Source organism: Budorcas taxicolor, chromosome 17 (genome assembly GCF_023091745.1).
Source record: "Budorcas taxicolor isolate Tak-1 chromosome 17, Takin1.1, whole genome shotgun sequence".
Classification (NCBI taxonomy): Eukaryota; Metazoa; Chordata; class Mammalia; order Artiodactyla; family Bovidae; genus Budorcas; species Budorcas taxicolor.
This window is the reverse complement of record NC_068926.1, coordinates 46,308,158-46,325,829: the sequence shown is the minus strand read 5'-3', so window position 1 is coordinate 46,325,829 and position 17,672 is coordinate 46,308,158. Positions and strand designations below refer to the sequence as shown.

The 17,672-nt window shown below is 46.6% G+C and overlaps 1 protein-coding gene across 1 annotated transcript in view; it reads left to right on the top strand.

Annotated features, from left to right (window-relative positions):
- ADGRD1 (adhesion G protein-coupled receptor D1) overlaps positions 1-17,672 on the top strand; it is a 184,614-nt gene that overhangs the window by 18,461 nt on the left and 148,481 nt on the right. Inside the window, exons 6-8 of the mRNA XM_052654827.1 lie at positions 9,700-9,879; positions 13,584-13,838; positions 17,160-17,224. Of these exons, the coding sequence (XP_052510787.1) occupies positions 9,700-9,879; positions 13,584-13,838; positions 17,160-17,224 (500 nt within the window). The remainder of the gene's footprint in view (positions 1-9,699; positions 9,880-13,583; positions 13,839-17,159; positions 17,225-17,672) is intronic.

Below are 17,672 nucleotides of genomic sequence, written 5' to 3'. Positions count from 1 at the left end.
GGCATTATGTCAGTTCTCATAAATTTTCTATTTTAACAAGTTTTTGGAATTGTTTTTTGGCAGAATGTATGTGCATGCTAAGTTGTTTTAGTCATGTCCAACTCTTTGCAACTCTGTGGACTGTAGCCTGCTAGGTTCTTCTGTCCATGGGATTCTCCAGGCAGGAATACTGGAGTGGGTTGTCACACCCTCCTTCAGGGAATCTTTCCAACCCAGGGATCAAACCTGCATCTCTTAACATCTCCTGCATTGGCAGGCAAGTTCTTTACTACTAATACCACCTGGGAAGCTTTCGGCAGAATGGGTGGGTTCAAAAAGCCTGCCTAACTGTTTGCAGAAACAGAGCCTCTCTCATGGTGCTTTAAATGCTTTTTAAATTAATACTCAACTCCCCTGAAAGGTAAAATTTCATTAAAAAATCTCTACTTCTGTCTTCTCTTAAAAAATCAGTAACTCCTAGTGTTACCCACCCACCTGGCATCAGTTGGTTAGCGCGAAGGTGACTACCCAGTGGCCTCCAGATTTCCTGAGTCCCTTGGACTCTCACAGCTTCCCTGGTAGCTCAGCTGGTAAAGAATCTGCCTGCAGTGCAGGAGACCCCGGTTCATGATTCCTGGGTCAGGAAGAGATTCCCTGGAGAACGGATAGGCTACCCACTCCAGTATTCTTGGGTTTCCCTGGTGGCTCAGCTGGTAAAGAATCCACCTCTAATGCGGGAGACCTGGGTTCAATCCCCGGGTTGGGAAGATCTCCTAGAGAAGGGAATGGCTACCCACTCCGGTATTCTGGCCTGGAGAATCCCATGGACTGTATAGTCCATGGGGTCGCAAAGAGTCAGACACGACTGAGCAACCTTCACTTTCACTTTGGACTCTCAGCGCTCTGCTTGATGAGACTGAAGGGGAGTGGCCAGTCACCTGTGGTTTTCTTAAAATAGTGTTGAGGAGAGAAATGGTGAGAGTCAATGAGAGTCCTAGAGCACCAGATATTTCTAGAAGAAATTAGAGAGCCTTCTGGGGAGGCAGGAAGCGTAGGCATGAGCAGCATTTCATATGCAGGGCTTGATCTGACAAAGAGTGTGTCTGCAAGTTGAAAAATATGGCCTGAGCTGCCTACAGGAGACACGCTGGCTCTCTTATGGAGTCAGTGCCCCTGGAAAGACAGGCTTTCGAGTTATGGCCTCTGTCATGTATATTAAGGTCAGAGAAACACTATCCCTCTGGGTCTCGATCATCTTTTTCTCTGCATTTCATTGATCACTTCTACCATTGCAAACTCAACTATGACTGAAGATGCAATTCCTCATCTTTCACCCAGTGTCCCTTCTGTTAACCAGGTTCTCCCCCACTGTGACATTTAGCTTTTTTTCTCTCCAAATTTTGCCCTTCATTATATCATTTCTCGCACCCTATTTTGGTGATTACTTCCTTGTAATCATGTAGCTGAGGGGAAAAAATTTTAAGGATACAGTGTGGAAGCTTCAGCATCTTTACCACTTCTCTATGTCAAGTGAGAATCAAGATATTTTTAGGAAAGGCAATGAATTTGGGGCCATAGAGTTGATACCTTGTAACATTTCTACTTTAAAAGTAAGGTCTCTTGCATTCACTTAACCATGTATATATAGCCTCACACTTTGCTCCTCAATTGTTCTATGATTTTTGGGATGAATAAGAAAGTCTTAGGAGCCATTCTCTGTGTTTTTTAGCACCTGGGTCTCTGCACTCTTGAGAACAGGTGAGAATAGATCACTTGAAAGTTTTACTGAGGAAATTTATACAGCCAGACATAATTCTATCCTTACAGTCCTAATGTGGATGAAAAAAAAAAAAAATGGCATGTCATCCCCTTAACTCAGCTTGTATAATATAGACAATGAAGGCAGCAAGGCAGGATGTATTTATGCCAAGGAAGTCCAAGGGTGGGTTATTTACTTTAATTGGTTGAGGTTGAATGATGCAATTATCTAAATTTCCAGTCAAGCTAGAATGTTTTTAAGACAGTTTTTAAGATTCTTAAATTTTTCTCACTTTTAAATTGCTTTTATGATTTTTTTTTTTTTTTTTTTTTGCTGTATACACGTAGCACCTGAACTATAAAACCTGGGCTTCCTTGGTGGCTCAGCTGGTAAAGAATCTCCCTGCCATGTGGGAGACCTGGGTTCGATCCCTGGGTTGGAAGATCCCCTGGAGACCCCCTGGAGAAAGGAACGGCTACCCACTCTAGTATTCTAGCTTGGATTCATGAAGAAATCCATGGACTCTATAGTCCATGGGGTTGCAAAGAGTCGGACACGACTGAGTGACTTTCCTTCACTCACTAGGTTCAATTGAAAAGGAAACTTATCATCCCCAAGAACTGAAACCCAATCATCATTTTCTTAAGTAGAAGATTCCTGCGTTGTTGAGTTCCATGTGGGTACCATTGCCCACCGGAGGCTCTGAATTCGACATGTGGCATTTCTTTGTTAAAACAGGGATTAGCAATTGTTACTTACATACAAAGGGACTTTCTTCTCATCATAATCAGAACTGAAAGATGACTGAGAAGGGATTAGCATCTCATACTGTGATTCCTGTTGTATAAAGGCATGAAAGTGTTAGTTGCTCAATGGTGGCTGATTCTTTGTGACCCCATGGACTGTAGCCCACTAGGCTCTTCTGCCCATGGAATTCTCCAGGCAAGAATACTGGAGTGGATTGCCATGCCCTTCTCCAGAGGATCTTTCCAACCCAGGGATCAAACCCAGGTCTCCTACCTTGCAGGCAGATTCTTTACCATCTGAGCCACCCAGGAAGCCCAGATAAAGGCATGCTGATATGCTAACATTCTCTTGGAGAATCTGTCCAAGACCAGAGTGACTGAAACTATCAACTCTTAGAAAGATGTAGGGAGAAATCATCATATCACCCTGTACTCTGCTGAAATGGGGAGGTACAGATTACACTTTAGGGTCTTAAGAAAAATCAGAGTTAGGAATCTGATTCGATGGCAGAAGCTTGCTGGTTGACTGCCATGTGTCTGGGTCTTTTCCCGGCTTAGCCAGAAAGCCCAAACCTCCCCATCAGTGTCTCTCAGCCTGTGCTCTTTTAGAAGCACTCAGCAGGCGGCCACTCCGTAGAGATGCTCTGTTATCAGAACCCTGTACATTCCTCTCCTCCTGCACAGTGGCCACACCACATGGAAAACGCACTTAGAAGCCTACAGTTGGTAGATTCCCTTGATGTCTTCTATTTTTTCTACAAATAAAGAAACCAAGGCCCCAGTTCTGGAGGCTCTCTTGACCAAAAACTGGGAGAACATCCAACTGCCATGCCTGAGATACGCTGTAATAAAATTGGACTTTGAACCAGCCAGATCAGATTAAAGGCCTTCCCGACCGAATAAAATCTCTTTTATTTTCTTTTATGAGATCCTTTTTATTTTGAGATAATTGTAGATGAACAGGCAGTTGTAAAAAATAATACACAGGGATCCCATGTACTCTTTACCCATTTTGATGAAGTTGAGTGGTTAAGTTGAGAAACTTGAGATGGGGACTGTCCTGATTGTCTGTGTGGGGCAGAGACATCACAGGAGTCCTTATAAAGAGAGAGGGCAGAGGGGCAGAGTCAGAGATGTGGAGGTGGTTTAAAGACGGGGGAGGGGCTATCTTCTTTACCCATTCCTCTGTTGATGGACTTCTAGGTCCATCTACGTCCTGTCTATTGGGAATAGTGCTGCAATGAACTATTGCGTGTATCCTTTCCAGTTACAGACTTGTCCAGATATAGACCCAGGGGTAGAATTGCTGGATCCCATGGCAACTCGATTTTAGTTTTTTGAGGAATGTCCATACTGTTCTCCATAGTGGCTGTACTAGTTTACATTCCCACCAACAGTGGAGGAGGGTTCCCTTTTCTCACACCCTCTCCAGCATTGTTATTTGTAGCCTTTTTAGTGGTAGCCATTCTGACTGGTGTGAGATGGTGCCTCATCGTAGTTTTGATTTGCATTTCTCTGATAATCAGCAATGTTGAGCATCTTTTCTTGGGCCTGTTGGGATGGCGTTGGTTTTGATGCCCTCAGCTCCCCACTCCAGAACATTCTTGAGCCTGCTCTGCAGGCTCTGGGTGGTTCTCATGGAAACCTGCTTTCAGGTGGCTGACAGGTGTGGATGAGCTCATTTCATGCTATCACATTGTAGGTGGACGTGTGTCTCACACAGGATGAGAGCCACCTCTGTCTTGAACTGTTATGCCCAGAGTCCGAGTCCCCAAAACTGAGAGAATAAGACGTCCACAGCAATGCAAAAGCATGAAGGGGTTTTATTTCTAGCTCAAGCTAGGGCTTCCGCCACATCCAACGCAGTGGAGTGGAGCAAGGAGCCCCGAGCCCAGATTTACAGCAGTATTTATAGGTTTTAGAACAGAGCGTTGGCAAGGGCTGATTGGCTGCAGGAGTTTCCTAATTGGCTAATCTTTATTGGCTGCAGGGGTTTCCTGGTATTTACTAATTGGCTATTGGCTGCAGGGGGATGTCTTTTACGTCCTGATAAACTCAAACCAGGTTATGGGGAGTATGCTGATTAGACAAGTCCTGGCATCTGCGGGGATGACCTCACTGGGCAATGACTCAGCCTTTCCCGTGAGTCCTACCTTAGTCCCTGAAGCCTATCATGGCATTTGTTAGGTCCCAACAGAACCAAGTCCTCTTGGAAACAGAAAAGAATAGAGCATCTCCTTGCTCCCTCTTCCCTGGTAGCTCAGATAGTAAAGAATCTGCCTGCAATGTGGGAGGCCCAGGTTCAATCCCTGGGTCAGGAAGATCCCCTGGAGAAGGGCATGACTACCCACTCCAGTATTCCTGCGTGGAGAATCCCCATGGACAGAGGAGCTTGGTGGGCTACAGTCCATGTGGTTGCAAAGAGTTGGACCTGACTGAGTGACTAACACTCACTTTGCTCCCTCTGCTCACCCTGCAGCAGCTTCCCCAGCAACCGCCCCGCCCCCAAATCTGTCACCCGAAGTGGTGGTCAGGAAGGAGAGAGGAAGCCATGTGTACGTCCTTGTGGTGGCCCTTGGTGGACTTCAGGGTCAGGAAGGGGACTCATCCTCTGCAGACAGTCATAGTCAACTGAGAGTTTGTAAGCAATGGGAATTCAACTCAGCTAGGTTCGGGGGATTTATTGATAGGCTCCAAGTAAGACTGTGTTCTGGTTATCGACTGATGCATAAGAAGCACTCCCAAACTCAACAAGTGAAATGCAATTTAGCATCACCTCTCACAGTTCTGGGGCTGGGCAGGGCTGTCTCATGGCTATAGCTGTGGCAACCAGGACTGGGTCCCTGAGCTGGATTCTCAAGACCACTTTCTTCACTCACATCTCTGGCACCTCTGGCTCCTCTATGTGGTTTCTTTGTCTACCAGCAGAGCTTGGACTTGTTTTGTGCTCCAAGAAGCTGAAAGCGGAAGTTTCCAGACAATTAATGGCTGTCTCTGGAACCTGGCCAGGCCCACTTCTGTCGTTTCCTCTTGGTCAGATCAGCCAGAGGGCAGGTGGAGAAACTGGCCTAAGTCTTGGTGGAGAATGGGAAGGTCACATGGCATGAAAACAGATGGGCTGGGAGATGCGGTGGCTTCTTTGGGAAGATTCAGTCTACCACGACGAACTGGGTCCAGGTGCTTAGATGACGTCACTGGAAGCTCCTGTCTCCATCACTTTGGCTCTGTTCTCAGGAGGGCTTTCCAAGTGTGATAGCAATGTCGACTCAGAGCCTCTAGGATTCCCTTTTATCAGCTGATGCGTGGCCATCCCTGAACCAGTCACTGTGATTCGGACTGCTCCAGCCTGCGTGAGCCTGGGGCTGTGTAATCAGTCCCACTTGACTGAGAGGACACAGAGGTTGGTGGTGGGTGGGGGGCGGCGATTCTCCCTAAGAATGCTGTGCTGGGTGAGGAAGGATGGATATCCAGGCTGCTACATCACCTGTGGGTCTCCTTGCCCTCCCCGCTGGCCACTGTTCTGGTCCACCTTGAGTTACGAACACGCAGGACATGGTGCCGAGTCTGTGGGTCTGGTCCTCTACCTGGGGAGATTCCCTACGCGTTCCTACCTGCTGCTTCTGCCCCACTCACCACAGACACAGAGGTGATAACGCACAGCAAGACTTCCACATCTGTAGGCATTTTTCTCCTCCATGGAATTCTTGAGAATCTTTGTTGTCTAATTCAGTAAGTGAGCCCTCTCCCAAAGAACGTCATCTCCAAAAGAGGATAGAGAGATGACAGGCACAGATTCCAGAGCCCCACTGCCTGGTTCCAATGCTGACTCCATCACTCGCTATGTGGCCTTAGACAAGTTATTTTACCCCCCTGGGCTTCAGTTTTCTCACTTGTAAAATGGGGACTATACTAACCCCTACTTCACAGGGCTGTTGGGAGGATTAAAAGAGTTAACTCGTGTAAAATTCTTAGGACATTTTATTTTGCACGAAGCAAGTTCTTAAACAGTAGAACTTACTTTTCTTTCTAAAGTGTTCTTTATATAGTAAGGACATTTATTTCTTGCTTGTTAAATGTTTTACAAATATTTTTTTCCTGGGCTGTCATTTGTCTTTTGACTTTGTCATGGCTTTAAGTCTTTTGGCTTGCAGAATTTTATAATATTTATGCACTCAAATGTATCCATCTTTTCTTGGGACAGCTGGAATTTCTTCTGTTTGTTTGTTTTATCAAGAAAGAACTTTCTTCTCTTTTGGGATGGATGAGGATTTAATGCTCATAAGAAGAAGAAAAGTGTTGAATCAATTTGTCAATACTGCACTTCTTTGTCCTTTAGACTTTTTCTTCTTTGTATTGACAATTTCCAGTGCAAGAAGCAAGGTTCCTGAAAATACTAATATTAGAGGACTCATTGCGAATCTTTGAAGACTCCATGAGGACGTAAATTGATGTTTAAATACAAGCTGTTCCTTAGAGACAAATGATTATTTTGTCGGCCGAATGAACCAAAATGAACAGCTTGGCTTATAGAAACCATCATCTGCTTCGATCTTCCCTTATCTAAGGCCAAATTGAATGTTTTATGTTTAATTTTTCTTCCTGGACAGAAAGACATTCCGCCAAGACAGGATTGAGTGAAAGGAATTTTTCAATGCAGCAAAGTGTTTGGGAAAAAATAGACTTTTGTGAATCCCACTGGGGATCGTTTCATAACAGAAGTTTCACAATGTGCTGTGTTCGTGTCCCTGTGAAATTGGTTGTTTCTGAGTGGAGAGGCAAAGCAAGGAGGCTTGGGGTTTTGTTTTCGGACTCTGTGCCCCTGCAGTGGATGGCAGACAGAAGACCTGGGGGACCCCGGGCCTGGGACTCCCCTCCACCTGGTGCCTTTGCAAAGGCAAAGAAGAACAGTGTCTGGGAGAGCCCAGATGCTCTCTGGACAACCTACCAAAGTCCTGTCATTTAGTTGCAGTGACCCGTGTCCCAGGGCACTTTTGAGCACTTTTTTCCTTCCTCAATAGCCCTGAGAACATACTCCTGGCTACCTGAAACTCTGCTCTGCAGTCTCTCTGAGCCTCATCCATTATTTCAAGTTTCATCTTTTTTTAAAAAAAATTATATTGTTTTATGAATTTTTTAGAGACACATAGTATTATGATGTACATATTACTTTATTAGCTTTTAAAATGTGTTTATTTATTCATTTTTGGCTGTGCTGGGTCTTCGTTGCTGCACGTGAGCTTTCTCTAGTTGCGGCAAAGTGGAGTTACTCTCTAGTCGCGGTGTGCGGGCTTCTCATTGAGGCGGCTTCTCTTGTGGAGCTCACGCTCTAGGGTGTATGGACTTTAGTACTTGTGGTGTGAGCTTAGTTGCTCCGTGGTATGTGGTGTCTTCCTGGACCAGGGATCAAACCTGTGTCCCCTGCATTGGCAGGTAGATTCTTAACCACTGAACCACCAAGGAATTCCAATCTTGGGCCTGTTTTGGTCAGCCCTGAGTACCTCCGCTCTCAGCATCTCTGAAGCCTGGACTAGGTTGAGGGGGCCAAGGCTGCCTGATTTATTTCCAGCTATTACAAGCTGTGCCCGGCAGGTTGCATGCATTCTCTCTCTCACACACTCACACAGTTTACTCACATGCAAAGAAAGGGTAAATGTTACTGGAGTTGGAGAAGCAGAGTGGGGGTGATCGGGCTCCAAAGGGCGATAACAGGAGCCTCTAGCTGGTCTGGCCTTTGTCGGCCCTCCCTGGGGAGCCTGCCCCCTCCCCTTTTCCTCCCTCTTCGCTCGTCTGCAAGGTGATCCTGGGTCAGGTCTTCACCATTAAGAGCTGAACTTGGCTCTCTTGGCTGCCAGGGCCTCCATGGGCCCTGCTTTGTGGGAAATGAACAATTATAGGTTTCATAACCTTTCAAAGTGGGCTTCCTCTTTGACTAAAAATGCTCTACTGGGAATCTATTGTAAAGGCATATGATCTGAGATGTGCAGAGAGGTTTAGTTTCCAGTTTGGTTTGGGAAGTTAAAAGTTGGAGAAAACTTAAAGACTTAGTCATGGGGAGATTGCTGTTTAAAAAAAATCTACAGAACTTCCCTGGTGGTACAGTGGATGAGAATCCTCCTGTCAATGCAGGGGACATGGGTTCGATCCCTGGTCTGGGAAGGTTCGACATGCCGAGGGGCAACGAAGCCTGTGTGCTGCAACTACTGAAGTCTGCAAGCTTAGAGCTGGTGCTCTGCCAGAAGAGAAGCCATCGAAATGAGAAGTCTGCACGCCACAACAAAGAGTAGCCCCCATGTGCCGCAACTAGAGAAAGCCCTCGAACAGCAGTGAAGACCCAGTGCAACTAAAAATAAAATAAACATATAAAAAATTTACAGTTCTTGCTTACTTATTTGTTGCTTTACTCACTGGGTGCACCAAGCAGTTTGCAGGCTCTTAGCTCCCCAAACAGTGATTGAACCTGTGCCCTCTGCAGTGAGAGCAGAGAGTCCTAAGCACTAGGTCTCCAGGGAATTCCCTACAGTAACTGTTTAGAATGTCATGTTGTGACATGACAAAACAAAGATGACGTCAAGGCACATTTATGAACATTGGAAGGAGTCTATGATACCACAAGTTTAAAAAATGTGGCTTATAAACCAGTATGTATGAATTGGTTCCTTTCTTTGTAAAATGTTTATGGAAGAGGTTTTGGAAGGATCTGCCTTAATAGATGATGTCTGTGCATCAGATTTTTTGAATCTAATCAGAGTCAGTCTCTAGTTTAGGGACCTTGCGCAAACCGGCCTTAGTTTCTTCATCTGCATAATGGGGGTGATAACCTCATTTTGCAATATTAAAGTTTTAAGAGGCATATGCTCAGTGTTTAGTCGTGTCTGACTCTTTGTAAACCGGTGGGCTATAGCCCACCAGGCTCCTCCATCCATGGGATTTTCCAGGCAAGAATACTGGAGTGAGTTGCCATTTCCTTCTCCATATTTAAGAGGATAGCATTTGTTTAAAACCCTTAGAAAAGTGTCTGGTACCCAGTGAGCTCTTAATAAATATTACCTGTTATTATTGTCTGTATTTTCTGCATTGAACATACATTGTCTCTAGAATGAGAAAAAAATTACCTTTTGAATGAAAATCAAAAAGCAGGGAGACCGACCTGCTTCTGTGAGATTAAGTCCCATTCACTTTTCATTAATAATAACTGCACCTCTTTCCTGTCCTTAGGGGTCTCCTTTTCTTTTTTCTGGAAGACACAAGGAGAACAGTCCACATCAATCCCTTCTGCCTATGGAGGACAGGTTATTTCCAACGGGTTCAAAGTCTGCTCCAGCGGCGGCAAGGGTTCCGTGGAGCTATACACGCATAACAAATCTGTGACTTGGGAGGCCAGCTTCAGCCCCCCAGGTAAGGGTGCCACTGGTGTGAAAGATGCTCCGGGAGGTCGGGGAGGGGGGAAGGCGGGAGGAGGCCCGGTGTCCCGGCCCCCTCCACCTCCTGATAGGAAGTGGATGAACCCAATGGATGTAGAGCTGTGGGGCGCTATCCTTGGGGCACATGAGCCCCTTCCTAGTCCAAGGGGCTGCTTGGGAAGACTTACTGGAAAGGGTGAGATAGCATCCTTTGCTTAGATGTCTGCCTGGTTAGTTAAGGGCCAGGATTCTGCAGCCAGGCGCTTGGATTCCGTCTGACTGCAGGCAGTGTTACTGTGTCATTTTAGTGCACGGGAGCCTCAGTTTCCGTGCAGTGAAGATATTAAGGATACTTCGCTCACAGGCTGGAATATAGCGTCGGCCCAGTGCTTATTGTTTCTCCTTTTCCTGTCTTCCCCCTCTTTCTCCTGCATCTTCCTTTTGCCTTCTCCTCCTCCTCTTCTACTCCTTTTCTTTCCTCCTTCTCTGGCCCTCCTTCTTTTTAGTGGTGCAAACCTGCAAATGTTTCGACTTTGATATGAAAAAGCCTTTGGAAAAGAGGGGCTGATGATGGAGGGAAAGAAAACCAGCCAGGGAGGGGCCCCAGGATTCAGGAAGGACGTTCCAGGACCTGGGAAGGGAAGGTGGAGGGGCGGGGAGCTGGGTGTGTGCAAATGTGCCTGAGATCCTAGGTGGGTGTTGGGAGGCCACATGGTTCTGTTCCACAGATTCCTGTTTCCTCTGGGGCACAGTGCGATCCTAGCTGACCAGGCAGGAGGGCAAAGGTGTGGGGCAGGCACTTGAGGGAAGCTGGAGGTCTGTGAACTAAGATGGAGAGAGGTGACCAGGGGCTCAGAGCATCTTCAGGTGGCATGGAGGGGACATCCAGTCCAGACTGCAGACTAAGAAGGGAATCTCACAGGTGGAAGGCAAACTGAGAGTCTAGAATGGTCTCTTCCAGGAGGAAGTGATGACATTCCTGACCTAGTTAAGGAAAACTCATTTTCTGGACCACTTCAAGGAAGGCTGTGTGTCTCCATTTTTTTTTTTTTTTTTAAAACATGGAGCCAAGCAGCCTGGGTCAGGTCTCGATCTGTATCCTCTCTGCCAGCTATGTGGACCCAAGTGCCTTACTCACCCACCCTGTGTCTCAGCGTCCTCATCTGTATTGTCAGCACAGTGACAGTATTAGGTCAAAGGGCTACTGTGCACAGTGACAGTATTAGGTCAAAGGGCTACTGTGAGAGTGAAGTGAGTTAACTTCTGCTGGTACTTTAAGCTGGGGTCAGGCTTGTACCTCTGGAAAAGGGGCAAATTCAGCGCATGCAGACTTTGCGAGAACTTTGCATGTCTGCCCTCTCTGATCCTCAGGGCCAGAAATCGTCTCTGCCTCGCCTCTCCTTCCTGACGTGCATGTCCTGCACCTTGTTCACAGCTCTTATCATGTTCTAACTGCTATCAGTCTCTTATGTAACAGTCTGCTCTCCCTGCCCCTTTGGGGCTGACACAGTATCAGGTACCGAGAAGGTTTCTTGGTATGTTTTAACGTCAAATCTATTGAACCCTGATTGTTCATCTACCCAGAGAAATGGAGAGAATTGTACATATTTCTGCCTGACATTGTGCTCTTATTTGTTCCTTGAAGGTATTTTCACACTCAAGGACAATGATACTTTTCTAAAAATTATGAAATGAAGAGAAACATTTTTATTTTTTATTATTAAAAAAATGTATGTATCTATTTACTTTTGTCTGTGCTGGGTCTTTGTTGCTGTGTGGGGGCTTTTCTGTAGTTGCGGTGAGCAGGGATGTTGCTAGCCAAAATCTGGGACTTCTCTACCCACCAAAACTGAATAAAAAAACAATATGAAAAGAGAGTTTGAAAGAAATAGAAAGGTGGCTTTAATTCTCAGCCAGCAGAGAGGGTAACACAGTAGGCTTATACCTTAAGAATTGTGGCCCCCCTCCATGAGGAGTCTAGGGGTTTACATAAGGCAAGGGCTCACAGTCAGGAGTCAGTGATGAGGAACAAGGTGATAGGATCTTGACTTCTTCCTCTTGCATTGTTTCAAAGACAGTCATAACCTGGCTTCAGTAACCCAGTCGTTGAGTCTGGCAGTTGGGTGTCTCTGTGGCCTTCTTTATGATATGTAACTGCAAGGGGAAGGGTGTTGTTAGGATGAACACCAGATACGGGATGGATTTAGCATAGAGTCAAAGGAAAAAATGTGAATTGTAGCTTCTGCAGAGTTAAGAGGCAGAAAAGCGAACTTTGATACAGACATGCAGAGTTAAGAGCAACTGAAGTAAAAAAAAAAAACTAGGAATATTCAGGCCTGCTTACTGTTCTCTTTATCTTCTTTGTTCTCAAGAAAGGGAAAGACAAAAATTCGTTCTCTGTTTTCCTTTTCACTGCAACAGGGGCTACGCTCTAGTTACAGTGTGTGAGCTTCTCATTGCGGTGGCTTCTCTTGTCGCAGAGCACTGGCTCTAGGGCTTGTGGACTTCAGTGTTGCAGGATGGGGGTTCAGTAGTTTTGACCCAACAGCTCTAGAATGCAGGCTCGATAGTCGTGGAGCATGGGCTCAGCTGCCCCATGCCACGTAGTATCTTCCCAGACCAGAGATGGAACCCATGTCCCCTGCATCGGCAGCTAGGTTCTTTAACCACTCACTGGACCACCAGTGAAGTCCTGACAGTGATACTTTGGACCTGTCTGGGATCCATGCTCTCCGGAGACTGAAGGTTAGAAAGTTGACCAATTCTGAGCGAGAAGCCTGGGGTAACTGCTTACACATCCAAAAAAGGCCCCTTTCAGCACAGGTCACTGGGTGCATCTAAACACCCACTACACAATGAAATGAGGCCCTCTGTGGTGCCAGCTGTTGTCAAAGTCCGGCGAAATTTCTTCTTGTGGGTCAATGTGGTTCTCATGCCAGAGCCATGAGTCACCACCAAGGCTCCTGATGGAGGGTCTGGCGGAGCCAGGAGTGGTCTGTCCTCCCCCACGCTGCCATCACACGCTCAAGGTCAGGGCGGAGTTGGGTACCGGTGGCTTGAGGGCTGAATCAGGCTCTCAGGTATATCTCACTGACTTGCCTGGGGGTGGTCTACGCTGGATTAAAAAAATATTTTTGAACAAGTAAATTTTTTTAAAAATAAGCTCTCCTTTTTAAAAAGTTTACTTAAAAAATTTTTTTTGACATGTACACACTGGACCATTAGTTATTATTTAATTTAACTTAAAATGGCAAAGGATATCTTTGAACAGGCTTCTGGGCTTTGGGGAGTGAGAGTAACTTCTTTCCTGAGCTCCTAAGACTGAGGGAAGTCAGATGTGTATTATGACCTCTGTGTGTGTGTGTGTTGTTAGTTGCTCAGTTGTGTCCGACTCTTTGTAACTCCATGGACTGTAGGCCATCATGCTTCTCTGTCCGTGGAATTCTCCTGGCAAGAATACTAGAGTGGGTGCTATTCCCTTCTTCAGAGGATCTTCCCAACCCAAGGATCGAATCCAGGTCTCCTGAATCGCAGGCAAATTCTTTACCATTTGAGCCGCCGCGGAAGCCCGTATTATGACTTAGGACTCAACCAATGACCTACTATTATAAGGGAGAGAAATGTGTGTAAAACTGGGATGGCCACCGAGTGTTGAGCTAGAACCCACGTCTTCAGAAGAGTGTGTCTGCTCTTTCCCAGGCCACTACTGGACTCACGTCCTGTTTACATGGAAGTCTGAGGAGGGCCTGAAAGTCTACGTCAATGGGACCCTGAGGACCTCAGACCCAAGTGGAAAAGCATCTCCTGCCTACGGGGAATCCAATGACAACCTCGTGCTGGGGTCTAAGCAGGACCAGGCCAAGAGCTACGAGAACAGAGCTTTTGACGAGTTCATTATCTGGGAACGGGCTCTGACACCGGATGAGATCGCCATGTACTTCACAGCTGCCATTGGTCAGTGAGAGGGGCGGGGCTGAGAGCCGTGTGTGACGTCAGCTCTGGGGGGCGGGGACCTTCCTACCTACCGCCCCTTTACCAGCAGCAGATAGCTCTCTGCTCTCGCCTGCTGGGCTGTTGGTACTGCGGGCTGACTGCATCCTGATCAGTTTTTTCTAAAACTCCTTTTCCCTAAGATGGAGGAATTCATAATTTACCAGAAACACACTGAGGTGAATATTCTCATGCTGGTCACCAGGGAATTTTTGAAGTTTGTGATAGATGGTTATGGAAAGTTTTGGGAAGCAAGTGTTCCCGGTCCATTTGATCCGCAAATGTTTGCCACATGCCTTCCGCGTGTCAAACTCACCCGTGGACCCTCAGAGAGGCCCTCTGCCCACCTCCCTTCCTGCTCAGCACAGAGCGGTGGTTCAGACCAGGGACCTGGTGGACCGGCAGACCTGGTTTCAAAGTCTCGCTCAACCACGATGAGCCGTGGGACTTGGGAAGTCACTTTGTTAAAAAATTGAGGTAAAATTCATGTAATGTGAATGTCACCATTTTATAGCACACGATTCAGTGGTACTTACTATGTCCACACGATCTGCAACCATCCTCCCCAGAGAAACCCCGCCCCCATGAGCTGTCTGCCCCATTTCCTCCTCCCCTGCCCCTGGCAATCACTCTCTTTCTTTCTCTGTGGATTTACCTATCCTGAATATTCCGTATACATGGAATCATGTATGTGACATTTCGTGGCTCAAGTGATGTCGCTAGGGAATCTGTTTTGGACTTTGCCTTCTTTTGTTTTCTTGTGGTGCCAGGATGGCTGCCATTCCCTCCAGGAGCACATTCCTACCACCCCCCCCTCCCCTCCCCCAGGAAACCTTAGCGGGAGACAAGGAACTTCTTTTTTCTGTCATCTACTACTACCCTGCTGGCCATCACTGTTGTTGGCCCACACTGACCACGAACCAATTACTGTGGGTGGGGATGTGGAATATTCTGATTGGCTTAAGCCTGGGTCACAGTCCACCCCACTGAAATGGCAGTGAGGTCAGGGTTCCCCTCACCAGTCCCCCTCCAGAGCACAATCAAGGCGCTGATCTCGCAGCCACTGTGCAAGCAAAACCAGCCTATATCCACAGCAACCTCTGATGTCTCCATCTTTCACCGAGAAAACAGAATTCATTCCCTTTCACAGAGGTGACACAAGACAAAATACACCGTCCTTTAGGAGGAAAAAGGATATCAATCGACAGCAGTTTATTGCCTAAGATTCTGAGATTTGTCACCTAGAGACCAAGATAGCATCTGTACTTGTGTTATTGAGAGTCTCAAACGACTCCTGCCTCCCCAGGAGCTTACTGTTTTAGCATCACTGGAAAGAGGCTTTAATGTTCCTGGCCCTTTTAGCTGTCACAGCAAAACCTGTCACCAGGACATCTCTGGGCTCAGGGATGTGGCCTGTCAGTCTCCCCATCCCCACCTCCACCCCAGCTCTCTACCCCCGGCTGCCACAGTGCAGTGTGTCAGGAAGTCCCTGCAACTGAATCACGTGTGTGTGTTCACCCTCACTCTTCACATTTGGGGAGGGCTCTGTGAGATTTTGGGAGACTGGAGAAATGCTCTCTTAATACTTGTGTATCCTGGGGGCTTCAGGCCCTACCTTTACTGAACCAGAACTGGACTCCTAATCCCACATCACTTGGGGATTTGGTTCTGAAGGCAGAGGCCATGATGTAAATCCTGTATTGAAACATGTCCCTCAAAGACCCCTGAAGACCTGGTGTGGGGCTCCTGGACCATTACTTAGTCCAGCTCAGCTGGTTCAGGGCAGCTGTGCTCAGACAAACTGAGGCTGAAATCCAGCTGCTGTGGTGCTGTGCCCACAGGACAGGGTAGAACCTGTTCTTTGCATAAAGATCTGTCCGCACATGAAGCTGTGAGCAAGGCTGCAGGGGCCCAAAGAGGGAGCATTTCCCTGGGTGACCTGTCTGGAGGAGGCCCTTCTCTTAATCCCTTAGCTGGTGAGAAACAGGCAGAAAACAGTAAATCATGGCACACGTCTTGTTTCTTTTGGACCGTGCTGGGTCTTTATTGCTGTGCATGGAATGTCTCTGGTCGTGGTGAGTGGAGGCTACTCTTCCTTGCAGCGTGCAGGCTTCTCATTGTGGTGGTTTCTCTTGTTGCAGAGCAGGGGCTCTAGGCGAGAGGGCTTCAGTAGTTGCAGCTCAAGCACTTAGTGGCCCTGTGGCATGGGGGATCTTCCCAGACCAGGGGTTGAACCTGTATCACTTGCATTGCAAGGTGGATTCTTAACCCCCGGACCACCACAGAAGTCCCATGGCTACATCTTTGGTTTTGGATGTCTTTCTGATTGCAGTCATTCATAACTGACCACATGAGTTCTTGAATAGAATCCTCTGGATGGGAGGGGCTCAAGAAGATGGTCTCCCCACCACTTGACTGGGTTCCAGTATCATCTCGCTGGAAGGGAAGGGGCCAGGTTTCCTGTCTGTCCCAGCCCAGTGATTCACAACCCTCTGTATTTTATGTCTAGCTAGTCCACAGGGCGATGGAAATCCATTTCTTTTGCTTCTTTATTTATTTGAAATTGGTGCAAGCTTGTATGAAATCATCTTTTTATATGATATTTTGCCTGAAGGGTGTTTCCAAGCAATTTAGACTATAAATGGAAAAATAATTTGATCTGTGAAAATCCATACAATCTCCCCATTTGGCTGATTTATTAGACCTTTATCTTTCCAGAAACATTCCTACTCACAGCGTTCTCAGGCTCTCTTAGTTTGTGTCTGAAACTGGTAGATTTTTGTAAAAAAACAAACAAACAAAAAACACCAGGCCTTCCTGAGGGTGAACGAAGTGACCATGTTTCAGTCCTTAATTAAGAAACTGGAGCCGATTATACAGAGTGAAGTAAGCCAGAAAGAAAAACACCAATACAGTATACTAACACATATATATGGAATTTAGAAAGATGGCAATGACGACCCTGTATGCAAGACAGGAAAAAAGACACAGATGTGTATAATGGACTTTTGGACTCAGAGGGAGAGGGAGAGGGTGGGATGATTTGGGAGAATGGCATTCTAACATGTATACTATCATGTAAGAATTGAATCGCCAGTCTATGTCTGATGCAGGATACAGCATGCTTGGGGCTGGTGCATGGGGATGACCCACAGAGATGTTATGGGGAGGGAGGTGGGAGGGGTGTTCATGTTTGGGAACGCATGTAAGAATTAAAGATTTTAAATTTTAAAAAATAAAAAACTAACAACAACAAAAAAGTATTATTATTATTGTTTTTTCCAGGAGAGCAGCTTTCACTGTCTTCAACATCACCCAGCTTCTCTGTGACACCCACAGTGAACACCATGGTGAGCCGATGCATTTAGTTTTGCCCCCCATCTTGGTGATGTCTATTTGCTTGGATTATGTGCCAGGAGAGTGAGAATCCCATTAGACCAACTGGCTCTGTCTTGGTAGCCAGCGTCAGCACTAATTCTTGACGCTCAATGTGACTGAAGGGAAGACCCTCGGCTCCCCGTGACCTGTAGCCTCAGGTGCCCACATGGAGTCAACAAGACTTACTAAGGATCACCCAACATGAGGCTGTTTCTTGGTGCACATGGCACCATGACTGGAGAGTGAGAAGGGGGTGGCCTGGACACTTAGCTTGTCTCTGCACCATCTTCTTCTGATGTTTGAGGAAAGGATCCATTCCTTTAGAAAGTGTTCCCTTCTGATATGAGCATTTGTAATCCGTCAACTTTCCTTCCATGAGAACTTTAATGTAATAGTGAGGGAATAGAGTCTAGAACTACC